We start from the raw sequence: 27583 nt of genomic DNA, 5'->3' as shown, positions 1-27583 counted from the left end.
TCCAAGCTATTTTTTAGCCTGTCTACCAGAAAAAAGTAAATATAAGTAAAATTAATTAAACAGTTCCCTGATGAGTCCTTGTCTCCTTCCTTTTTTTTTAAACTGAAGTATAATTTACATATAGTGAAATGACCAGATTTTAAATGTACATAACCTAATGAGTTTCCACCAAACCATGTATCTGCATAACCAATTTCCTTATCACATAGAGAATATCTTTATTTTGGAGATTCAAATAAACAAGTATCTTCCATCAAAATTTACATACAGAAATGCTCTAGGTTTTTGGTTACATTCCTCAATATTTTAGAATTCCCACACTGGAAATAACAGTGAATGTGAAGGATAAGAGACGACCAAGATGTAAGGCAATCTGGAAAAAAATGGAGCATCTGGGATATGATCATTATGATATATTTATGAAACAGTTACACACCTTATAGTTATTCAGAAATATTTCAGCTAGAACATGTAAGATTCCATTATATGTATAAAAGGTCCCTAAAATTTTCTGCCTTTGAAGAATATAAGATTCTTAACAATGGCTAATAAACTGAATTTGAACTGAATTTCATCAAGACTTCCCTGTTCAAATTTGTTGTTTTTTTTAAGTTTATTTATTTATTTTGAGAGAGAGAGAGAGAGAGAGAGCAAGAGTTGAGGAGGGGCATAGAGAGAGAGAATTCCAAGCAGGCTCCGTACCATCAGAACAGAGCCTGATGTGGGACTCGAATTCAAATCTGTGAGATCATGACCTGAGCCAAAATCAAGAGTCAGATGCTCAACCGAGCCACCCAGGTGTCCCCAAAAATTAGTGTTTTAAAAAAATTATTCAGGGGTGCCTGGGTGGCTCAGTTGGTTGAGCGTCTGACTCTTGATTTTGGCTCAGGTCATGATCCTAGGGTCATGGGACTGAGCCCTGCATCAGGCTCTGTGCTGAGTGTGGAGCCTGCTTGGGATTCTCTTTCTCTCTCCCCACCCCCCGCCCCCAACTCACACTCTCTTAAAAAAGAAAAAAAAAAAGAGTATTCATTCATGTATATGTATACAAATGTACATGCTTAAATTTGTGTATATCTTTAAGCCACAGGTGTAAAAACTACATTTACCTATTTTTTAATCTTCCTCAATCTGATTTTCTTGTACTCTACTAAAACTGGCTTCTCAAAATTCGAAGAGCTTCTAAATGTAAATCCAACAACCTTTAACTGGTTCCCCTCCCCAACCACTCTGTAACTTTCAATACTGGTCTTGACAATTCCATCACCCTGAGGTCCCTGGGATTACTCCTTGCTCTCAACTTCTGTAGTATGAATTGTCTAAACTACTTACCTTGGTACTAATCAAGTACTAGTTTAGATTGTGTACCTTATGTATTTGCCCTATTCTCCTAATTAGAACGAAAGTTCTTAAGAAGAGGGGATAAGTTTACATGTAAAAGCAAACTAAATAAAGTTACATGATACAGTATGAACCAGTCCTTCTAGCACACTGATTGGAAAAGTGACCCAAAATACAAAGTTTGTGGTTAGAAGGACTTTATTGCAACATCTGTTACAGAAATATGCAAATCCAAGTCTGAATACAAGGGAGGGTCACAAGCTCAAAGGTAGGAGTTCTGTTTATACCCAGAATGCCTCTGCTAAACTTTTTGTGGCCTAGAATTCTGCACAGCTTTAGTAACAAGGCCGGAGAAAGGACAGTCCTGTGAACGAAAGGACACTGACCCACTCTCTGCTGCAGCTACTCACAGCCTGTTTGTCCTTTGGCAAGAAAGGGTGTGCTGCTGCAACAGCAGCAAGGTTCTACTCAGTTCTGAGTTAAATGAATGGGCAATGTCATGCAACTGTGAACAGGAAGGGTGGCCTTCAAAGCCCAGTTTAACTCTAAAACCCCTGTGCCTTCCCTACCCTGTATTAGTGAAGTTTTCTAAGGGCAGAGAGTGTCTTCCTCATCACCACATCATCAGCAGTGAGCACCAGTGTGTGCTACATTATAGGTGTTAGAACACCTTAAGCGCCCTTGCGGCAGGAAAGAACAGGGGTGAGCTCAAAGACTGGGAAGTCTGAAGGAGACGACAGCATTCCAGTCTAATTCAGTTCAAATTGAGTGAGATCAAATCCTATTTCATCAGCTGTGTGACCATGGAGAAATTACTCAATTGCAATTTTCTTATCTGTCAATGGGGATGATAATAGAATTGACCTTACAGGGAGGACTAAGTAAGACACAAAGTACTTAGAAGAAGGCCTAGTACAAAGCCCTAAGTAAATGTTGGCTATGACTATTACTTGCTACACAAATTAGCAATGAAAGCAATTAGATAAGATTATAAAATAGAACATAAAGGGTTAAAATCAATCAGCAAAAATATTCTGTATGACAAGGAAACAAACAACAAAAATAGGAGTTTTAAAATGTTAACACATAGATCTACACAGTACACATTCAGATATAAATAAATAGGATTTCAGAATGTTTTTAAAGTTTTAAATCTCATATATTTATAACATCAGGTGGATAAAAAGTAGAAATGTGGAGATACCAAACAAATTATATTCCAAAGTTTCTACACCTTTCAGAAATAAATCTCTTCAAATTTCTGTGAGATTTAAAAATACCTTTAAGATTAAACTAAACTTGTAACTCATGGAAAACAAGCAAACAAACAACCCTACTACTATGGAAATTTACACACACACACACAATAGCAAATATAATGGTAAATATAATGGATCTTCTCTGCAACTATCATCAAGCTTCAACAACTATCCACATTTTATTACTTTTGTATAATATCTTTTTAATAACAAAAAATAGAATTTTTAGCCTTCTCTGAAAGGCTGAAATGGCTAAGAAAAATGCCAAGTAAATTTAAGTACCAGTTACAAGAAAGCCAAGTGAAACTGGCTTGTTATTTTATCTTTTTTAAATAAAAATAAATAAAAAATGGAATAAAGCTTTGAGAAGAACAACACTTACTGGATGATGAGGTCGCAAATGAAAAGTATGAGGTGATACTACGGCTACAGCAAAGAAACGAAGAAATACAAAGCTGCTCACTGCAGAATACTGAACATGAGGGTCATCTGCAGGAAAAAAATGGTGAAATGTCATGCACAAAAACACTGAATTAAAAACAAAGATGACAAAGTAAAAAATATTGAAAAAAACATAAACTAAATAGGAGATCAATATAATTTGTCTAGTGGGGATTGAGTTGATGAAATGGTAGTAATGATTATGACTAAATTAAAGTAATGATTATGACTAAATTAAACCTCTGGCTAAAAAAATCAGAAAGGAACAATAAAAAATAATTAATTAATAAAATGAAAGGCAAAGCTACCAGGTCTTCAGAAATATTTTACTTTGGAAAATACCTCTTTGCTCATCTGCAAGAAGAGGCTCTGAAATTGCAACAATACAAGTGGTATCTAGCACTACCTCGTGGTTATACTGAAACCCTTAAGACTAGGATACATTATTTTCAGTTCTATGATATTGTTTCAATTTTCCCTCAAAAGTCTTGATAACATCAAAGATGATGCAATAAAAACAACCAAGTGAAAATCTTTCCTTTAAAAAAGATATCAATATTCCATATAAAAATGAAGATGAACTGAAGACCATTTTTGTTTTTTGTCATTTCACCTACAGCTTTTGTTTCAGACTGGAGTCAACACTTAACCTGACAGTGAGATGACAGATGCAAGTGGTGAGGGGGGAGAAGGTCTGTATTTGGTTTAACTCTTGTAAGTCACTCAACAGGTAATCATGGGCAAGTCATTTAACCTGTGCTACTTTAGTAATTGCTGTCCACTCATTGTCTCCTCCCTGACTTTCCACTCAGCTTCCTAAGGTAACAGAAGAACAAATGGGAAAATATGAAATGTTTTCTAACAACAAAACTATCACTACTGTAGTCTACTGAGAATATGAAAACATACGAACATTTAAGCCAACAAAAAGAATAGAAGACACATTTGCATTTATAAAAAGCCATAAAATGTGTTTTAGATCATTTCTATAATCATAATTAAACATACTTTAAGGCCAAGATCAGTGGGTGGTGTAGAGTACAATGACTATTGTATGCTTTGTATTCTTTGGAATAAGCCAGACTCAGGTTGGAGACCCTTCTTTCTGCTGGCCATGTCTTGGACCTTGGGCAAGTTACATAACTTTTCTAAATCTCAGTTTCATTATTTACCTAAGGGGAGCAGTACCCATGAGTGAGTGTGAGCGTGAGAACAGGAGATCACACATACGGTGGTTGTGAGCATGAGAGCAGGAGACAATGCATATGGTAGTGTAGGCATGAGAGGAGGACTGTGTGTGTTCACAAAATAAACACTCATTGTGTTTGTCATGATTTAACTCACTATTTAAAAGTATAATTTCAGTGAGCACCTTGCCATATGTTTAATGTCTCTGCTCCCCTTATTTGTGTTGTAAAAACTAGATTTAGTATACTTACTTGAAGTTGATTATGTCTTTAGTAGAATTAGCAAAGACATCCAGGGCTGAATTTATACACGTTAGTTAGACAATTCAGTCCCACAACTTTACCACTGGGTAAATTTAGTGGAGGGACAGATAACTGTATACACTGTGTGTGCACATACATACTCATACACTTGAAAGAGCATGGTAAAATAGCAAAATTTCTTCAGATGGTTACAGAAATACGCTTATACTCTCACACGGCTGGGTAAGACTAATAATTTAAGTAGCTACCTTACCTCCTCTCCCCTCCCCCTATTACAGGCAGATCTGGAAAAACAGCTATAGCAAAGTTATTTACTTATCAGACATGCATAAAAGTAGAATAACTCCAAATATTGACAATCAGAGATAGCAACGTTTCTAAACAAAGCCTTGACATAGCCGCTTTTGCAAAATTAAAGCATGTTGATTAACATATGTATCTCAAAATTCTAGGTCTATTGTAACAGAGATGTTTCTAATGTCTCCAGATATTTCTATAAAATTGTAATTTCTATAAAATTTCTATGTAATTTCTATAAAATTGTCCTACCACCAAAACCTTAGCATTCGCAAACTGTCAAATCCAGTCATAGTTGTATTGAACTAAAAATTCTCATTATTTAAATGCACACAAGTGACAAAAGTAGCTGGTACAAATTACAAAGGTGTTTTTGTTTATTACATTTAACAATCTCGTAAGTACCTAGTATAAATGTTTATTATGTTACAGTTCTAAATGTTTGCCTTTCTTAAAAATAATGGTGATTTTTTATTTGTTCTTTGTATAAAGTTGTCATTATATTGAAAGAAAACAATTTGTTTTGAGACTGTAAGGAAATAAAAGTAGATGTTTCATTAAAAAGCTGTATTTATTTTGAAAAGACTGTACCTATAAACCTTAAACATTGTACATAAGCCAAATCCACAGTAAATCTACACAAAAATATCCAATACAGAAAAAGAAATGGCATGTTTTAGTAAAACAAGGCACTTACTAGGAAATCGCTGAGTAGCCATTTGCCTTAGGGAATAAAAGGTATCACACATTACAGTGGGGCAGCTCATACTTGATTTTACAATCGTACTGAATAATTTGTCTACGTAGTAGCGCAGATTCTCCTGTAGGATTTAACAAGGGAAACATCAGGATTTTAACTTTTACACATTTTCCACAGCCTTTACAGAAAACAATGAAGTGAAAATGAGATTTGGCAGCTACTATCTAGTATTCTAAAGTTCTGCTTCCCTTCTCTAAACTCACTTAGTTAAAGGACAATTTACATCCTGACTTCATTTAACAAATGAGATTGAGACTAGCTAAATATAACTGGTGAATGTATGGAAGAAACTTCACAAGAAGCAACAGAGAATAAAATGATCTGAAGAGAAATCAGGGAAATAACTCAGATATGCAGGCACATGGACACTGTGGCAATTTTATCTACTGCAGAGAAAACTTGTGACTCTCACATCATTGTTTTCCCAGAGACAACGAAAATGCTGATTGACCAAGTCATTGTGCCACTTAGCCTGATCAGTCTGACCCCAAAGGAATGGCCAGAATGGAGGCTGCAACCGGATACAGCCTTACTCCACTACTGTTCCCAGAGCCAAAGAGAAGATAATCAAGAACAAAAATAAAGTGAATCCTAATGAGGAAATAACAATATTCTAAAAACGAGACATGGGAAATGCTGCTAATAGTATGAGCATTAAGTAAAGAATAAGAAGCACTACATCCTTCCAGAGAGCATTATGGAAGATCACATATGGGAGAAGGCCCATTTTAATGTAGTCATAAAGATAACAAGGACTTACCTTATTGTTTTCTACATTATCTCCCTCTTTCAACTTAATAGGATCAATTTCACAGGATTTTGAGGATTCACATATCTGGAAAATCGATTAATTTTTCATTTAATTGCTCTTTTCCAAATAATTTTGCAAAGTGAAAAGAACTATTCTTTTTCTGATAATACAATTTTAAAAAGTTAAAACTGTAACAAAGTTTATAACCCCCATCCAGAGATAATGTGTACAATACTCCAAAAGAACTGTTAAAATGTATTTCTCATGTATCTGAAACTAGCTAAAAACAGAAATCCAGTAACAACAACCATTATGCAGATTATATTCAATGTGCCCTTCAAGTAAAAATCCACTGATGGAAAGGTAAATCATTTATCCTGCTTCTGAAGTGTTCACCCTTATTCTTTCAGTAATACATGAACGGGTGTATCATTCCTGTCACTAGGTTACTTCATGAAGGGGACACTATTTCATAAGGCCACACAGACTATTATTATCAGAGGTATATTCGGTACCTCATCTAGAATAGGTTTTAATGTTACTTTCAGGTAGTGCCCTCCCACTATTTTCATCATCTCATCCAGACATCGGGTAGCCAAGGAATTTCCTCTAAAAATTGTATTTGCATCTCTGAAATACAAACAGAAATAAGGTGAAACCAAGTGCAGTAAACAAAGGCTAGGAAACCAATAATATGAGATATGTGACTCTGGTTATACATACAATTTTAGTAATTTTTATCATCCATTTAAAAGCTTGTTGCCATTAGGATTTTCAAACTTACCCAAACTACTCACCAAAAATATTAAGTTAAAAAAAAAAAAAGCAAACTATATTTATGAACTACAAAAGTGGAGTATGTGTGTGTGTGTAAGACAGTACTATGACAGGAAGGGGAAGTGACCTGACTGCTTTTCATAATGTCATACCTGTGTATATAAGGGTGATACATAACGGGTGAAGGGAAAAAATAACCCTGGAATTTTATTTGTGACATGTGAATCATTACAGGCAGCAGCAAAGATTAGTAACAGGAAATTTCAATACCGAATAAAAAAAAAAATCCTTCATTAACTGTCAATGTTGCTGTTGGTGGATGCCATTTGCTAACTTGAACTGCCTTTTATTTCTTGCTAAGCAGTTCCTTTCAGACTCCTATCCAGTGAGGGTGGTCAATACAAAAGAACTCAAATTACAAAAACAATTTGGCAAACTCGGATCCAATTTTAACAAACATAATTAACATTTGAATATAACTCTTACTGTGTATCCTTCAAGTCTAATTCAGCCACTGCAGTGGCAAAAGGAACAAGTTTATCGTGATGCAGCAGCAGTCGGACAAGGGGCAAAACAGCGTCATTTTTATCTCGACAAATTTCACCCAAAATGTAAGCAGCTGAGGCAGATATCGGCTAGAATATAGAAAGGCAGAAAACAAGCACAAAATCAAGGAAATATGACTAAATGTTCAATCACTAGCCTGTAAAAGCAACTCAAGCATATTCATTGACTATTACTGTTGCATAGAATATTTAATTTTTTAAACTTTTCTCAGAGATGAAATTTTAAGCACTTACTGGAATCACAGTACTGTGGTTCAGATAAATGTATATACTGACTATTTTAATAAAACTTGATACTGTGAAATCTTTTCCTAACTACTTACAGAATTACTTTAGCCTTTTCATATTAAATTATACACTTAAGATGTTTAAAGTACCTGAACATCTGGTGACTTTAGCAGCAAAGTTTTCAAAGGACCATAGTACTCTGAAGGAAGTACGTAGTCTTCTGTATAACATATATTTAATCTAAGAGACCCCAGATCATCAGTTTTAGATGACTTGTTTCCATTGTCTCTTGGTTGTAGCAAGTACCTAAAGTAAAAACACAATCAATTCCATGAGATGAGAATGAGCATCTAAGTCAATGAGGTAAACAAACAGCTAAGCTATGAAAAGCCTAAACCAAAAAAGTGAACTTAGTACTTAAGTTCACTTAAGGTTAGGACACTTTATAAGTAGTCAACTACCAATCTTCAGGGGTTTAATACTGGTTGTATATTGAAATGGAAGGCTTTATATAGATTTTTATCTGGGAAACAAAAAGTACAGGTAATATAAAAATTAAGATCTCAAAAGCACTGAATGAGAGTTTGATTAGTTTGCAGATTTAGGAAAAGATGATAAAAAGTAAAACATTTAAAATCCAATGCATAATCAAAAATAACAACTGAATTTAAGAAATACACATTTAGCTGAAATAGGTAAGACATACGACAAGAAGGCATAAATGATCTTGTTTTAAAGTAAATCTTATAGGGGCACCTGGGTGGCTCAGTCAGTTGAGTGTCCGACTTCGGCTCAGGTCATGATCTCACGGATTGTGAGTTCGAGCCCCGCATTGGACTCTGCTGACAGCTCAGAGCCTGGAGCCTACTTCTGATTGTCTCCCTATCTCTCTGCCCCTCCCCGACTCGCTCTTGCTCTCTCTCTCAAAAAAAAAAAAAAAAAAAAAAAAAGAAAACCCACACACAAAGTAAATCTTATATATGTAAAAATTTGAACTTATTTTTTATATTATTAAAGGAGTAACAGTGTAACTACACTGAAAATATTTTTATCTGCAGAAATCAGATTTACACGATTTTTTTTCAGGTAAGTAGAAGGCAAAAAATATATATGTAAATATATATGCAAAAACAGAGACAGCTTTAAAGTTTTCCAAGGAAAGAGAACTATTTAGAAATCAAGAGAAGTCGAGCGCCTGGGTGGCTTAGTCGGTTAAGCATCTGACTCCTGGTTGGAGCTCAGGTCATGATCTCATGGTTCGTGGGTTCGAGCCCCATGTCAGGCTCCATGCTGATAGTGTGGAGCCTGCTTGGAATTGTCTCTCTCCCTCTCTCTGACCCTCTCCTGCTCACATTCTCTCTCTCTCAAAATAAATAAATAAACTAAAAAAAAAAAAAAAAAAAAAAGGAATCAAGAGAAGTTTGTAGGACCAAAATCATAAAACTATTAGTTATTTTTAAAGACTTTGTATCATGGAAATTTCAAAATACATACAAAAGTAAAGAAGGTAACGTATACTGAACCTCCCATGTACCCATCAGCTGGCTTTAGTTATATCACCGATTCAAGGCTATTCTTGTTTCAGCCATACCTCTCTCCACTCCTCCCCATCCCATTCCTGTCTCATTTTAAAACAATTTCTAGGCATCTTATAATTTTATTTATAAATATTTCAATATATATCACTATACATAACTTTAAAAAACCATCATTATATAGTAAGTGTTCAAACTCTCCTAACCTTTATCATAAACAGTTTTCCACAGTTTGTTCAAATCCAAGGTCCATAGACTGTAACTGGTTGACACTTAAGTTTAATCTATAGATTCCCTCTACCCCCTAAGAAATTGGGTAGTTAGAATTTTCCACATTTGGGATTATGCTAAATCTAACTCCATCTCCATGATGTCACTAACATGTTCTTTGCCCTCTCTGTACTTCCTGTATAATGGCAGTTAGATCTAGAGGCTTGGTTAGATTCAGATTTGATATTCTGGCAAGAACATTTCACTGATTGTATAGTGTTGTATAGTTCTACCAAAAGTCACTAACGTCTGCTGCTCCTTTTGTGATATTAGCAGTCATTAATGAGCACTGCCTAGAGTCAGATTGCAAAATGATAGTTTTAGAATTCTATCATTCCTCCTTTGCCTACTACCTGGAATGCTTTTTATAAAGGTCTATCAGTAATTTTGATATTTACTTTTGGTGATATTTAGATATTTATCATCTATGGCCTTCCCATAGTTAGATACACTAACTTGTTTAAAAACAGAAGGTAGCAAGGGTTTAATAGAATATTCATTAGTTCTGAGAAAGATATAATTAAAGACATAAATGGGAACCAGAGAACCAAGCAAGCAAAATTTATAAGATGAGGGGATGATAATAAAGGGAGAAGAAATTATACAGAAATTATATCACTACCCACAAAAGAGGAATCTCTATCTCAAAAGACCAGCCTTTAGAATTTCTACTCTCCCATTTGAGAAATAATGACTTAAAGATTTGTCTGAGAAAATAACTGCAAATAAGCCTGTTAGCAAAAGTTACCCAGAAGTACCTCTACGGAAAAGTCTAGTTGGTTGATCACCCAACATTTTGACAAGGGCATTACTTTGGTCAATTTCCACAATCCAGTATATGTTTTGTAGACCTGTAAATTCAGATACCTTGCTTTACTTAAATTTAACTTGAACTCCAATGATGAGCACAGAGACTGACATATTTAAAGCAGAAAGCCAATTTCTAAGTTTAAGAAAAGAAATACAAAAGTCAAGCAGCAAAAATACCTGTACTTTTTATTGCAACCAATATATTTTCTTATGCAAATGTTCATTCACAAAAGTAGGGAGAAGACTGATAATATTAATAATGAATACCCTCAACTCACCTCATTTATCACTTGTCTTCAACAATTATCACCATCTCCCATCTGCAACTAATATACTTTTTTGTATCTGTTAATACAATTTTTAGTCAATTTGACTAACCCATTTTTTACCTTTTGGTAAGCTATTTGGAAAGCCATGTTATCAGAAGGTACTATGATGAGTACAGGGATACAACAGAGAGATTGAAATAGTCTTAATATCTCAGCTAAGACAGTAGTTTTGCTAAGGAAATAGTAATACTTCTAGAACAGAATCTCCATCCCCCTTGACTGTACTTAAATGGGCAGTACCTACCCATGTTTGCCTCTTTGAAATCCTTTCTTATTGTTCTAAAATTCCCCTTCTATTTTAACTAGTGTTTTTCATGTGTAGTAGAAAAAAATTACCTGTACTACACTTACAACTTGGTTCTGCCTCCCTAAGATTGTATCTACCCATCTTAAATCTTAAGCAATGTCCCCATATTCAGTCTCTTTTATATGTTGAATCATTGAGAGGAAAATTACTGTACCAATTTTACAGTCATAAAAAGGTTTTGCACATGTTAATTCTCTGACATGGAGGGGACTGGTGAATTGAGATTGAACAAGACTGCCTCTAAGGTTCTCTTTATAACATTCCAAACAATGGAATACTGGTGTGAAAACAAAGGATGCAGACAGAAACTCTGTAAGTACTGCTGTGGAGGAATGGTGACAACAGCAATCACTATAATGAGGAGAGCATGAGCTACACCCACAGCCACAGCACTCGTAGCTTGCTTTCATTTATGAGGATGAGTGCATTTCATCCTCTAACAACTCTGGGAGGCAGGTACTATTTGTACAATCCCCTTTATAGCCAGAGAAAGCAAAGCCAAGGTGGTGGAATAACTTGTCCAAGTTATGACAGATGTGGGATTTGAACCAAGGCAATACATTTCCAGAGTCCATACTCTTCACCACTACCAGGGGTCTACGAATATTTACTGACGTTCTACTAAACTGCTAGGTGAGGAAAGCAAGGTGCAGAGCAGGATACAGTATGTACCCATTTGTGTAAATAAGGGGACAAAGGATATATATGTATTGGGTTGTATTTCATAAAATATTTCCAGAAACTCAAAACCGTGACTGCCTCGAAAATGTGGAAATGATTAGCTGAGGGACTGACACAAGGCACAGATTTTTACCTTTTGAACTGTGAAGCATGTAATTACTGATTCAAAAAAATCAAGTAAAATTCTATTATCTACAAGGTTAAAGTTGAAACTAGCTACTATCAACACTAACAAGCTACTCACATCCGACAGAAGTTTCAGAATAAAGAACACACATCATCACCAAGGAACTGAAAGCTCAAGATATGAATGGGGAATGATTGAATCATGCTGTAATTTGAAAATAAAACTAAACTGGAACCATTACAATCAGTTTTCAAGAAAAACTACAATAGACAAATACTAACTGGAAATTATGTGAAAAAGGAAAGCAATTTGAAACTTTTCAAATGATAGGATTACATTATTGGTAATTATTCTCTTTCCTACTACCAAGATTAGAAAGAATATGCCTGAAATCCTAAAGGTAAATAAAGCTTTTCCTGTGTTTTCATGCAGTTACCATCAATCCCACAAGGGGGTGCCAGAGCTCTACCAATGACAAAGGAGCCTAAGAGTTTAATTTCTAATTTAAAAAGAAATGGCATTCACATTTTTATATTTCCTTATATCTGTGGAAGTATAAATGAATTGGCAGATGTTTCTATTTCACGCTATATAAATTTCAGCACTTATACTTTCGGCAGGTAACTTAAAAATATTTTAAAATACTATTGGCAAAAAAAAAAAATCTATTGGAATAAAACTAATTTCTGTTAGTGTTCTTTACAACCTGCCAAAGTAGTTGGACAAAGTTTTGCCAAACTTGGAGGGCCTGTCTGGAAACAGTCTTACTTAAAATACAGGCTGGGTTGGGGCGCCTGGGTGGCTGAGTCGGTTAAGCGTCCGACTTCGGCTCAGGTCACGATCTCGCGGTCCATGAGTTCAAGCCCCGCATCGGGCTCTGTGTTGACAGCTCAGAGCCTGGAGCCTGCTTCCGATTCTGTGTCTCACGCTCTCTCTGACCCTCCCCCGTTCATGCTCTGTCTCTCTCTGTCTCAAAAATAAACTTAAAAAAAAAATTAAAAAAAAAAAATACAGGCTGGGTAGCACATTTCAGGTCCACTTTGAGGGGTCCTGGGCGGCATAACAACTCACTTTTTATTTTGTACCAAGTGGCATACCATAAAGTTTTAAAGACTTGACAAACTGAGTGTGGACATTTTCATTTTAAAATGCATGCTACTTTATGGAAGGTGAAAGAAGACATGGGATGTGGGGTGGGTGATGTGACAGGCCTCAAACGCTATTCCTCAATTTTCAAAGTGAGTAAGTTTAACACACCCCCCCAACACCACTGTGGATACATTTTAGAAATTATACAAAATGCCACCAGAAAGACCCATAAATCTTAGATATGTATTAGCAAGAGGCAAAAATAAAGTAAAAATTTTAAGAGTCTAAAAATCCATCTATAAGGGATAACTGCTTGAGGACAACAGAGTTCAAAGGGAAGAATGTCTGACAGTCAATATGGAGAGGCAGGCTCTTTTAAACACAAATGAGACTGATGCCAACAGTAAAAAACACCTAACCACTCAGTTTCAACTCCTCTTCAGGCAATGAAACGGAGTTCTAAACAGTGAACCTTAGAGGCAAATGAGAAAGGCCTGCTCTCTTATGCTCAGTAGAAACCCAAGTCTAGCATGAGGGTTACTGGCCAACCTACTGGAAGAGGGCAGGAACAGGCATGTTTGTAAGTACTGTAGACAGAAAAAAATGATAGTTTCACATCGATTCTCCTAAAGAAGCTAACATCAGTTTAATGTGTGAACATGAAGTTCCATCTACCATCAGTTTAATGTCACTGTAAGAGACATAATGAAAATAATACTGTAACCATGGTTGAGCCACCAGAGCATCTGAAAAAAGCGTTCACTGAATCAGCTTAACATCTGGACCCTAGACATTTAGAAAATAATAGCAGGGCCATCCATAGTGCATTTCAGCGGGGTGTGGTAAAGGAAAATCACTGGTAAGATCCCATAAACAGCTGATTCTCTACCATAAACCCTTTGCTTTCAAACATCCACAGTTCCCACGACCATTAATAAAGCTTCTGTACTGCAGATGCTGATCTGTGACCAAGCATCATCTCACGTGGGCAACTCTCATGTTTTAAATGATTTCCAGTTTCTCCTTAGAGTTAAGATTTAGTTTTTGAACAGAACAATATTCCTAGACAATTCAGTTCTTGTATCTGAGTATTAGAAGTCAAGTCATAAAGCCATCAATGTACTTCTATTTCCGCAAAAATAAATAACCAAATCAATTAAAGTTAATGACTCCTGGCTTATTCCACTACAAATTTAAAAACATGCTTATTGTAAGCATTTATTTGCATGTACAGTGTATTAAAGGTGATGACCTACTATGGAGTTCACTAGAATGTGTCTTCTTACCAGGCTTGATGAGAGGAATCATTTCTTAACACATTCACAGGAACCTTAATCTCCCCTAGGAAAATATCCTGGACCAGGTTTCCATTGTTCCACAAGTCGATCCTGAAAATTTTAAACTGGCTTTATTTTTTGCAAACAATGTTTAAGAGAATGCACACCACCAGGTAGTTTCAAATTACTTTGGTTGTATTATAGCATTAATTTTACATGCTTTAAGAGTAAGAGATGTTAGCGTTGTCATATACCTCACTATCTAAACTAAGAAAACAAAATATTGCAGTAGCTTTTATTGGTAAGCACAGAAAGTAAACCACTTTAAATGGTCTAAAAGAAAGCACTTATGTTTCTTAGTTTCCAAGTCTAGGCTTCATTTTAACCTGTGGCAGGGGGAACTAGAGTTACTTTGTTGAATTTGAGAAAAGAAACCAACACAAGACTATAGTTTCTTTCTCAACTGGAACCAGTTAATATGAAAAGATAGGTGATTTAGAAAAATACATTACCTGATCATTCCAAACATGTGACTAATGCACCCTTTACCACACTGTTAACACCACACCTAAACATGCACTTATCGAACTTTCCCCTCCCAAACAGCGTATACTTAAGACCTAAATAACACAAACTTCAAACACATGCACCTGTTGAATTATCTTACAAGACTTCTTACCTCACTGAAATTTCTGTTAGACAGCAGATATGTTAAGAAGAATAAAAAAATTATTTCTAAATTGGCTAATATATAATTACTTTTCTATATACTCTTTGCATCCATTATGCTATGATTTAGAATTTTAAAGAACAATTATATTTGTGAAAATTAAAAATATAATAAACTAGGTGAAAACTAGGTCATCTTTGGTTTTAAATAAATACACCTTGACTATTTCTGCAAAGCAATCAGATTTTGAGAAGATAATATGAATTTAAATTAGAGTTTCATCAAGCAACTTGCTAAAGAGAATTCTATTAAGCTTGGTTCGCCTTTTTCAATTAAATTTAGGATTTTCTTCTGGCACCAAAAAAAGCAATTCTGTAAAACTCCAAGACATATACCTAATTTCTAGCTTTTCGATGTCCTCCTCTTCTACCTGGAATTGGGACTTTCTGGTATAACTACTGGATCTTGTTACCTGCAAACAAAATATTTTAGTTGATAAAAAAGTTTGAAAATTTTTTCCTACATGAACTTCAAAAACTATCATCCCTAAAATGTTCAATTTTATTTATTATAAACAGACGAAAATGCGTAGGTAATAGTTTACCCAAAAGCTAAAGACAAAACCAGCTATGGAAGCAGCAGGGAAGTGAGAATGAGGCAGTATAAAAATATCAAAAGCAATCTTTCCTCCAAGCCCCCCCTTATCCACTCAATATACAGCAACATTAGGTTCTCTGGCTCACATGCAATCTGTTGGTGACTCAAAGAGCAAAACTGTTCTATTTTGGTGAAGCTGCGCATACCAAGAGCTGTTTGAAGACTGTCCCACATTTCTCAAGATACCAACTCTATCCTTACGCTTCCATCTCACATTTTTACTGAAAATATCAAGGCCACTGGCAGGCACTTCTTCAGCTACTGTCCACCTGAACAGGTCTGTTCTCATGTAGGTCTTTCTACTTGATTAAGTTTTTTCATTGCTTCTGAACAACAGATGAGATGAGCCTCCTCTTTTCTATGACTACTCCACCCACACATGATATACAGTAAGCATTCGATCTATTTTAATTACAGCTTTCTTCGTCAGCTTATTCACCTCACTTAAGTCTAAGAAAAATTCTCCACTTAAATTACGGTCTTCCTATCTCCTTCCTTTCACAGACCAGTATCTCAAAACTGCAATCCACCCTTACAGAGCTGCCACTTCCTCACACCCACTCACTACAGTAACTCCTTATAATCTGGCTTCCTCACAGCTCACCCTCCCTAAACCCCTCTTTTGATCACCAAGTCTGATGGTGAATTCGTAGCTCTCATCTTCCTTGACCCCTCTACCTGAACACCTGAGTACAACTGTGCGTCCTTTTCCAGAAACACTCTTTTCTTTGAGTTTACCCAGGCACTCCCCTGGCACCTCCTGATCTCTTTGCTTCTTCCTCTGGGACATCTTCTTCCTCAGAACCTATAAATATGGGTTTTCTCCAAGGTTTTATCTTTTATTTTGCTCTAAGAGCTGCAAAGTGTTATACAGTCTACAAGGCGCTTTCACATCCATTATCTTCTTTGTTCATCAGAATGTCCTGCTCCGAAGCAGGATTTATCTGAAGCTAGATTTATTATCCTCATCTTGAAAATGAGGAAGCTAAAGGGACCAATTAAGAGATGTGCTCAAGGCTGAATACCTAGTAAGTGGCAGAACTGAGCCTCCTTGCTCTTCTCCTATATTGTATATCTCTATTCTTTTGGTTTCCTTGACTCCCTGCAAGCAAATCTTGAGTCTTTATCTACAGTCATCACCCATCTTAAATTTCAGTCATGAACTGCCTACTGGAGGGTTTTCATGTCAGACCTCAAGTTCGTTATGTCTCAAACCAAACCACTTATGCTTTCCTTAACTTTTTTTCCTCTTATTTCAGATTTGAAACCATTAGGACATCTGACTGCTCCCTTTGTTTTTTCTTCTATAACCCATTTGTTATCTTGCCCTTTGCAGTTTCTTTCTCATCTGTCCCTTCCTTTGTTTTTCCTTATTACTCTCTTGGATTGGACTCCCATTGTCCCTTTTTTTTTTTTTTAATTGTTTTTTATTTAACAACTTAATTATAACAATCTCTTGATCTCTGTTCTCAGACATATGACCCACAGATCATGGTTAATTCTTCCCAAAACACTGCATTACTCCTATCATTTCCAGGCTCAAAACATTTTCAATGGCTACTATGTAAGCACCTCCGTCAGGTACTCAAGGCCTTTCACAGTTGGTCCTACTCTAGCTTTTAAATTTTGTTCCAATTATTCTCTTTCAGAACGCTCCAGTTAAATCACTACTTGCTATTCTGTGGACTAACTTTCTGCTTTTCTCTATGTCTCTGCTCAAAATGTTCTTTCTAATACTCCTCTGCTCTGACTTAACTGGAGCAGAACTTACCTGACCTCTTCAATATCTACTGCATTTTACTGCTCTGTGTAGGCATGCATGTGTGTGCTTTGTGTCTCTTACTTTAGCTCGAGGACAGAGATTGAATCTTTATGATCAGCTCAACAACGGGGCCTTTTGAATGAATGTTCTAGGCCTCACAGGTTTGTCTGGATGGAGCAAGGAAGTTAGACCCTGCCTTTCCAAGGGCCATCTGCTTGCTGTAAGCTGCCCCATGTTTTCTGCAGGCTAGCTGTAACAGTCATTGATAAATGTAGAACCACCAAAGTCCTTAGCCAGGAAATGGAAAAGTGTCACACTGGTAGATTTTTTTTTGTTTTTCTTTCTCCCTTCCCTCCAGCCCCACAATTTGTCTTATTTCAATTCTGGTGTTTTCTTTAACCTATGTTTCTTTATTAAAGTACAGTCATCAGGAATGGCAACATGTGCCCTCACCCCACGTTCAAATATTAAGAAAACATTAAGAAAACACACATACAAAGAGGAAAAAGCACACAATGTAATTTTTTTTCCAAATCTTCCCTACATGTTAATCTCACTTGCAACATGTTGTATGGTTGGAACATGATCTTTTAGAAATCAGAGGTTGACTTTTTTTTCCCTATAGTTTTCAAATGATATGAAAAATGATTTAACAAATGCTCCACAGTAAAGAACTCCAAAGCACTGTATTTTGGGGCAACTTCAAGGCAGCTGAAGATCTCTATGAAAATAAGCATGTGTCCATAGAGGGAACTAGCTAAAAAGAACTTAATAATAAGGACTTAATCATATAGCACTTTATGGTCTCAAAGCATTCTCACATGTAGGCCTCCTAAAAATTCTGGTGTTTTCTCTCACAAAATTATCCTTTCACAAGATAAATGTGAATTTCAGATTTAGTGATTTATTCCAAGTCAACTGTGACTAGAACTCCGACCAAGTGATATCATACTTACTTTACTACTGATTTTCATACAGTACTCTGCACAAGAGTCTGGTGCCCACTGTGTGTCAGGTGGGGGCTGGATAAGGTAGGGAGGGTGTTTGGAGGAGGGTGTGATATTGAGGATGACTAGGGAGTAGGTGTGGCCCTAGTCCTCCTGTCCCCAGATCAGTCACAGATCTACCTTTATTTGTTTTATATATTGGGCCTCCATCATATTACATCATGATTCTACTGCTTTCAGAATAGAAAGGCTTAGTTGTATTAGTTGATTAAATGATTACTATGGCTATAGTTTAAAAAAAAGAAGCCAGCATTCAATATTAAATATTCAATGTTAACATTTATATAAAACAAAAAGTTACCTCAAAATAAAAGATTTCATTAAACTGCGGATTGCTTGTTTTCTTCTTTACTTTTGTCTTCTTTTGGTCATTCCTGTTCCAATGTGGTAGAGTTTTACCTTGTAGAACTTAATAGTACACAATTATAAAACATGCTATTTCCAACCAGGGAGCCTGACCTCCATTTAGCTGTTAAGATGACTCAGGGAAAACTATACTTTTAAATATTACTTGGAGAAAAATTTTGAGGTATCTTTAAAGACTCAAAGAATATACAAGTTTGTATATCCAGATATGACAAGATTGTATTATTCTTTCTATGGCTATACTAGACTGACTGACAAGCTTACTTTATAGAAGAAACTTAGAATGGTAGAAGGAAGACAATGAGATTCAGACTACCTGTATGCTGAAAAATACTCAAGAAACACAAAAAGCATACTAAACTCAGTTTACTTCTTGGGGCTCAGCTACAAAGTGGCTTTTTAGAAAATCTTTTATTTGAAAAAATTAGAGAAGGTTGAAAAGAAATGTACAGAGAAGTCCTATGCAGTCTTTCCCTAGCCTCTCCCAATGTTAACATCTTATACAACAATAGTACAATATCAATACCAATAAGTACTTTTAAAACCAAATTCATATGCCAGTTTCCATTTGTATGTTGCTAAATGATTATACTAAAGAATGTGTCTTCAGCTACAGATTATAAGCAAAAACAAAAAACAGCTCTACTAGGTTAAACATTTTTAGCATACACACACAAAATTCAGTCCCTCTGATAGCATGCATGTTAAAGGATTGAGTATCTGCTTTCAAATTTAAAACCATCTATAGCAATAATAGCACACTGTTGTTTAAGCACCCAGTAAGTACTAGGCAAGGTGCTAGGTACTTTATAGACATATATATATATAAATACATTTCTTAAAGTGACTTAACGGGTGACTTCCTAAAAAATAAAAATATGTATTTGTACATCTGAAACTAATATAACATTGTATGTTAACTACACTGGAATTACGAAAAAAATAAAAATAAATAAATAAAAAGAATACCTAGAGAGCCTGAAGGTGGGGGGAAGGGGTATGTGTCTGTGTATGTATGTATATGTTTGGTGTGGAGGGAATATTTTGCTGTTTCCTGATTAAACCTTCAAGTTGTAGGCAAATTTCAGTCTAGTCAGGCTCTGAAAGAAATCATAATGAAGTTATAAAATATAAAATATACAAAGTGCTATAGGTTTTTCCATAAATTATCGTAAATAATTTAAATCAATGATATGGTGCACTTTACCATGTTCTGGTACTTCAGCAGTCTGTCTACAGCTTGGAATTCTTTCTGTAGAGCACAGATGCCATGAGTAGAAAAGGCATTTTTAGTTCTGAACCACTTTCCAGACAGAAATATGGAAACTGTCTTGCTATTCTGGGCTAGCATTTCTTGAAACAGAATTTTACCTGCATAAAATCTAAGATATTTGAAGGTAGGAAGGCCAATGATGAATGAAGAAGGCCACGTTTATGTTTTAAAGTATATTTTAACTACTATAAAACTCATGTTGTTCCCCACAGTCTAAGAGTCTAGCAGATCCGAAATGGCAACCATTTTCTTTCTATAAAAACAGGACTTGGTTGTTTGCAAGTGTATAACAGAACTCACTAAAGAGCTTTCTTTCAAAGCATTCATTACTTTGTGTCATAAATATCTATTTAGGATTTATTCTTAGAACCTTAATTTTGTAATTCTTAAGTCAACTTTTAAAACTTAAAAATCTAATAATAATTCACTCTCCTATTCTGAATTCTGAACTCCAGGTTACGAACAGAAGCCAACCACTGATCATTTCAGGGTAATGAAGCACCTACTGTCAAAGAAGGAGATCATTTGTTAAGTCCATATACATACTGAATCTTCAGATTCAGAGATGTTTACATTTCTGGATAAAAATCAGTGTACTTATGGAAAATAAAGGCATGTTTGAAAACTGTTTAGAGGTAAAAAAATAAAATCTAATAATAATTCAATAAGCATTACCTACCAATGACGTGAATGTAGCTACAAAGTATTATGCTAAGTGAAATAAGTCAGTGAGAGAAAGACAAATACCATAATGATTTCACTCACATGTGGAATTTAAGAAACAAAACAAAAGGGCAAAGGGGAAAAAAAGAGACAGAGGCAAACCAAGAAACAGATTTGTTAACTATAGAGAACATACTGATGGTTACCAGAGGGGAGGTAGGGGGGCAGCTGGGGATTAAGGAGTGCACTTATGATGAGCATATACAAATATGTTGTATGGAAGTGTGGAATCACTATACTGTACACCTGAAACTAATAACACACTGTATGTTAACTAATTGGAACTTAAATAAAAGCTGGGGAAAAAAAAAAACACATTACCTAGAAGGGCCCACTAGAGAAACTGTTGCGTAAGGGTCACAGCTTTGTCCATTTATGAGAGGCAACCCGTGACATGACACGATGCTAAGAAAGAATAAAAGAAAATTAATAGTATATTTAAGTTAAACAACATAAAGCATTATCTTTAAATACAAATCAATATATTCAAAGGGTTAAGGCTTTTCCACAGGTCTGCAGATGTATGCCTATATACCACCTACCTCAAATACATCTATTGTACACTTATTTACTTATGCTACATTTCTCAAATAGGACTTAAAACCAGAATGCCATAAGCAGTACTGAGACTACCAAATAATATTTAGCATAAATCCCCTGGCTAAGTATGCAGCAAGGTACATTTTGTGGTCTGATAATATACTAACACTGCTGTGGCTTCTCAACAGGAAAAGAATGTGTTGTGAACCTTAAAGGAGAAACTACAAACCAAGCTAGATCTATGGCATCACATCCTCTGCTGAAGCATGAATGAGAAACAAGGAAATGACTGTGGTTTCCACTTCAAATCTGATTCATAAATAGAGGGCAAGTCTCCCACAATTCTGTAGTCTTTTATTCTGATTCTCAGTAACAGCTCCTGTATCATTCTGTAGAAAATGTTTTAGACCTTAAAATCCAACATCTTCTAATCCACTCCATGGATAAAGTCACTGGTATTTACAGAGGACATAGAATCTAACCTAATGGTCTGCTCAATTTCCTCACTAAATATTATTGAGTCCACAAATTTAGTTTAATATCTAAGGGTTTTCATTCCTTAATGCCTAAGACAAACTCATGAGAGTTGCTGAAAGCATTCTTTGTAGAAAGATGTGGGCTACTGAGCAACATCCTTATTTCTCTCCACAACCCACAGATCATATATGTGGGTGAAGTGCATATGGTGTGCTGAGTCAAGAAGAAATGATAATGACTCATTCGATTAAATTGGGTATAAAAAAATCAAAATTTAAAAATTCCCCTAACTAACCAAAGAAAGCACAGACCGAGATAATAATTCTGGGTATTAATGTTAGACTTAGGACAGTCAAATTTTCCAACTATGTTCTGTTTGAAACTGACAATCCTCAGGCTAACCGTAGGCTAATCCTCAAAATGATACCTGATTTTTATGTAGCATTTGCACTTTATCCACTATTTTCATAAAATGTATCTAACTCCCACAACTGCCTTTGAGAAAAAACACCTTAAAGAAGAAAGTAAGGCTCAAAAAGATTATGTAAGAAATTAAAAAATACAAAATAAGGCTGAAGAGGTACTACAACTTGTACAAAGTGGGCCAAGACTTAATTTCTACTTTCTTAACTGCTTCCCAAGTCCAGCATCTTTCTATGTTCCCTACTGCACCTTAATATATTGATTGTATTACTCTCTTCGTAATACCACATGTATCTCATGTAAACACTAATTATGAGAAACCTTAATTATAGAAAAGTCACTATAATTTTATGAGGTAGAAAAAAACTGAGAAAAATAGTTCATTATACACAGGCTTCTATAAGAATACTTCACAAAACAAAACAATGATGCCCATTAATCCGGAAGTATGAATTTATAAAAACCATCAGAAGTGGTCTTTTAAATGTAAGACACTTTTAAAATTGTTTTCTGAGGGGCGCCTGGGTGGCTCAGTTGGTTAAGCGTGCGACTTCGGCTCAGGTCGTGATCTCGCGGTCCGTGAGTTCAAGCCCCGCGTCGGGCTCTGTGCTGACAGCTCAGAGCCTGAAGCCTGTTTCAGATTCTGTGTCTCCCTCTCTCTGACCCTCCCCCGTTCATGCTCTGTCTCTCTCTGTCTCAAAAATAAATAAACGTTAAAAAAAAAAAGCATTAAAATTGTTTTCTGACAAACAGAAGTAATATTATTAAGTACAAATTATTTTATTTGCTACATATGTTATGAAATATTTTTACAACTATTCTAATCGGTAAATCAAACAGTCTCCTATCATAAACATGAAGGAGTGAAAACAAATGCTGAAAATGAGCTTAGTATACTGAATTATCTTACATTTTGTTACTTTTTTTTTTAAGTTTATTTTTTTGAGACAGAGAGAGCAAACAAGCAGGGGAGGGGCAGAGAGAAGGGGACAGAGAGAATCCCAAGCAGGCTCCATACAGTGCAGAGCACCATGCAAGGCTTGAACCCACAAACCATGAGACCATGACCTGAGCCAAAATCAAGAGCCAGACGCTTAACTGACAGAGCCACCCAGGCGCCCCTTACGTTGTTTATATATGACATTTGATATTAATGCATTTTCTAGAAATTGCAAAGGAAAATATATTTAGTCCAAACTTGTTTAAATACAGAATGACCTGAATCTTTTCCTTGAGGCTCTTTTTTTTTTTTTTTAACTAAAAGACAAATGCTAATGTCTACATACAGCCAAGATGGAGGAACAGAGAATGGAATAACTGGGAAAAAAAAAAAAAAAAAAGAACAAAATCAGCAGTGCAGGACAGTCATCTCTGAGGGGAAAAGAAATGAAATGAGTCCCCAACTGTTCCTGAGAAGAAGAGGGAGAGTGGTCAGCTGGGGAAGACCAAAGTAACTAGAGTTCCCAGACAGAATACTGGAGGAAAGAAAGCTACAACGAAACAAAGAAACTTCCAGAGAGCTGTATGAATCCCCCTGGAGTGTTCAGATGAGTGCTGATAAGCCTGTGAGGAAACTACCTGAAGATGGGGAAAGAATCATTTGATTAGATTCGAGGGAATAATTCCTGAAGCCCACAAGTGGCTAGCATGAGGCCCCACCAGCCATAGTATGAAACTTGGTAATTCACAGATGCTGTATCATTACTGAGAAAATATAATTCCTAGACTAAAGGTTGTATTTATTCCATCTAACAAGGCTTAAAAGCAAACCTCAAAGGAATCATATTGTTTCCAAGTAACTTGACTAGATCTTCAAGCACACTGATAGAAATAATATCCAGAAACTTCAAAATGTCTACAATCCAACACAAAATAACTAGGAACACAAAGAATCAAGAAAACATGTGCCATCAGAGGAGAAGTAAATGAAATAGAGACTTAAAAAACAATAGGCCACATCAATGAAACCAGGAGATAGTTCTTCAAAAAGATCAATAAAATTGATAAACCTTTAGCCAGACTCATTAAAAAAAAAAAAAAAAACTCCACAGAAATACAAAGGATTATACAAGAATATTATGAAAAACTATATGTTAACATGCCAACAAACTGTACAACCTAGAAGAAATGGATAAATTCCTAGAAACATATAACATCCCAAAACTGAATCAGGAAGAAATAGAAAATTTGAACAGAATGGTTACCAGCAAGGAAATTGAATCAGGAATAAAAAAAAAAACTCCCCCCAAAACAAAAAAACAGGATCAGAGGGCATCAGAAGTGAATTCTACCAAACATTTAAAGAAGAGTTAATAATACCTATTCTTCTCTATTCCAAAAACAACAAATTCATTCTATGAGGCCAGCATTACCCTGATACCAAAACCAGATAAAGACACTACAAAAAAGAGAACTACAGGTCAGTATCTCTGATGAACACATAAAATCTGCAAAAATCCTCGACAAAATATTAGCAAACTGAATACACCAATACATTAAAAAAATCATTCACCATGATCAAGTGGGATTTATTCCTGGGATGCAAGGGTAGTTCAACATTTGCAAATCAATCAATGTGGTACAACATATCAACAAGAGAAAGAATAAAAACCATTTGATCAGGGCGCCTGGGTGGCTTAGTTGGTAAAGTGTCCAACTTCAGTTCAGGTCATGATCTCATGCTTCATGGGTTCAAGTCCTGCCCACATCTGGCTTCGTGTGGAGCCTGCTTGGGATTCTCTCTCTCTGCCCTTCCTCCTCTCATGTGTGCTTTCTCTCAAAAATGAACATTAAAAAAAAAAACAAAAACAAAAAACAAACAAACCAGAGGCTCTGATTAAAAGAATGGGAAAAATATATACTAATACTAATCAAAAGAAAGCTGGCTGATTCTCTGGATAATAACAACCCAAAAGTCCATCAGTAGGGGTCTGGTTGAATAACTGAGAGTAAATCTATATGTTAGAATACTATGTAGTTGTCAAAAAGAATAAGATAAATCTCTACTCTCTAATTACTTTGATATGGAGGGTAGGGGGTTGGGAATGAATGTGATACTTCTCCAAACACACTTTATAGAAGTTCTGACTTTAGAAACAAAAAATCTTTTACATTTCATAAGTAAAATTAAACTTAAGCAATTCTTAAAAGGAAAAAAATATGAGAAACCACTAAAAAAGAAAGAATTATTTCAATAGACTGGAACATAGTATTTGACACTGTATCCTTAGAACAAATAGTACAGTAAGATCTCAAACTTCATTCAGCAACCTCACTGCCAGCAGTAATATTAGCATTATTATTTTGAATCTATTTTCTTTATTATATAAGATAATGACAGTAATTGTTAGTGTTGTCAGGGATTAAGAGTTTCAATATAATAAAGTCAAAGTTAGATTAAAAATCTTATAATATTAAATTTAAATTAGAAACATAAAAAAAGGAAGGAAAGAAAGAAAAGAGAGAGAACAAAGGCAAAAGAAGGAAAGAAAGAAAGAAAGAAAGAGAGAGAGAGAGAGAGAGAGAGAGAGAGAAAGAGAGGAAGACTGCCATCCAGAGAGGCTATATTAATATCAGACAAAGCAGATTTCACAACAAAGAATAGTCCCAGGGATAAAGATGGTCATTTTATAATAGCGAGGAATTCAATTTATTAATAGGATATAACAACCCTAAATGTTAAGCTCCTAGCATCAAAGTTGCAAAAGCAGCAAAAACTGACAGAATTACAGGGAGAAACAGACAAATCCACAAACAGTTGGAGATAGCAACATCCCCTCTCAGTAACTGATAACCAACATGACATAATTAACATTTACTAAAAAAAATTCTACCCATGCAAAGCAGAAAACATATCAATTTCAAATGCATATGGAACATATACCAAGATTAAACAATACTTTGTGGACAAAAACAAGTCTTGGAAAATTTGTAAGTATTCAGATCATACAAAATTTGTTGACAACAGCAGAATTAAATTAGAAGTCAACAGCAAAAAGATATCTGGAAAATCCTCAAACACCTGGGAACAAAATAACTCACAAATAATCCGTGGGCTGAAGAATAAACAAAAGAAAAATTATACAGCATTCTGAACTGCATTAAAATGAAAACTCAGCACATCAAAACTTGAAAGGTGCAGTTAAAACAGTACTCAGAAGAAAATGGATAGCACTAAACACCAACATTAGGAAAGAAGAAAGATTTTCAACCACTATCTTCAGCCTCCATCACAAGAAACTTAGAAAACAAAAACAAATTAAACCTAAAGTAAACAAAAAATACAGTGGGAATCAAAATAGAAAACAAAAAATATACAAAAGTCAATGAACTCAAAAGCCATTTCTTTTCTTTTCTTTTTAAAAAATCTTTTATTTATTTTTGAGAGAGAGAGAGAGAGAGAGAGAGAAAGTGTGAGCAGGAGAGGGGCAGAGAGAAAGGGAGACACAGAATCTGAAGCAGACTCTCGGCTGTGAGCTGTCAGCACAGAGCCCGACACAGGGCTCGAACTCACGAACTGTGAGATCATGACCTGAGCCAAAGTCAGATTCTTAACCAACTGTACCACCCAGGCGCCCCCAAAAGCCATTTCTTTCTTTAAAAAAAAATTTTAATGTTTATTTATTTTTGACAGAGAGAGAGATACAGAGCATGAGCGGGGGAGGGGCAGAGAGAGAGGGAGACACAGAATCAGAAGCAGGCTCCAGGCTCCGAGGTGTCAGCACAGAGCCTGACACGGGGCTTGAACTCACAGACCGCAAGATCATATCTGAGCTGAAGTCAGACGCTCAACTGACTGAGCCACCCGGGCACCCCCAAAAGCCATTTCTTTAAGAAGGTCATTAAAATTGATAAACTTTAGCTATACTGATTAACAAAAATAGAGTACAGACACAAATTACCAACTTTAGGAATGAGCAACATGACATCACTATTTAAGTCTACAGATATTAAAAGAGTAACTTGAATTACTTTATACCAAAGAATTGAACAACTCAGATTAAATGGTCAAATTTCTTGAAAGATACAAATTACCAAAGATCACTTTTTAAAAATCTGAATAGTGGGGCGCCTGGGTAGCTCAGGTGGTTAAATATAGCACCTGACACTTGATTTCTTCGGCTCAGGTCACGATCTCACAGTCCTGAGATCCAGCCTATCTTGGGCTCCATGTTGGGCGTGGAGCCTGTTTAAGATTCTCTCTCTCCCTTTGCCCCTCCCCATCTCATGTTCCCAGTCTCTCAAAAAAAAAAAAAGGGGGGGGGGCGGCTATGTACCTATTTTAAAAAACTAAATTTCTTGTTAAGGTTCTTAACACCAAAAAATTAAAAAAAAAACCAAAACACTTCAGGCCCAGATGGCTTCACTGGTGAATTCTTATAATATTCAC

The 27583-nt window shown here is 35.6% G+C and overlaps 1 protein-coding gene across 2 annotated transcripts in view; it reads right to left on the bottom strand.

Annotated features, from left to right (window-relative positions):
* The window catches only part of RASA2 (RAS p21 protein activator 2), a 123848-nt gene that overhangs the window by 30793 nt on the left and 65472 nt on the right, over positions 1-27583 (bottom strand). For both annotated transcript variants that reach the window (XM_058730068.1, XM_058730069.1), the window contains exons 6-15: positions 21076-21159; positions 18694-18766; positions 15362-15438; positions 14306-14407; positions 8021-8177; positions 7564-7712; positions 6816-6930; positions 6310-6384; positions 5487-5610; positions 2983-3089 (exon numbers count right to left, since the gene is read on the bottom strand). In XM_058730068.1, coding sequence (XP_058586051.1) covers positions 2983-3089; positions 5487-5610; positions 6310-6384; positions 6816-6930; positions 7564-7712; positions 8021-8177; positions 14306-14407; positions 15362-15438; positions 18694-18766; positions 21076-21159 — 1063 coding nt within the window. The remainder of the gene's footprint in view (positions 1-2982; positions 3090-5486; positions 5611-6309; positions 6385-6815; positions 6931-7563; positions 7713-8020; positions 8178-14305; positions 14408-15361; positions 15439-18693; positions 18767-21075; positions 21160-27583) is intronic.

This window comes from Neofelis nebulosa, chromosome 5 (assembly GCF_028018385.1).
Source record: "Neofelis nebulosa isolate mNeoNeb1 chromosome 5, mNeoNeb1.pri, whole genome shotgun sequence".
NCBI lineage: Eukaryota > Metazoa > Chordata > Mammalia > Carnivora > Felidae > Neofelis > Neofelis nebulosa.
Note: the sequence above shows the minus strand (reverse complement) of the source record. Positions and strands in the feature narration are given on the sequence as shown.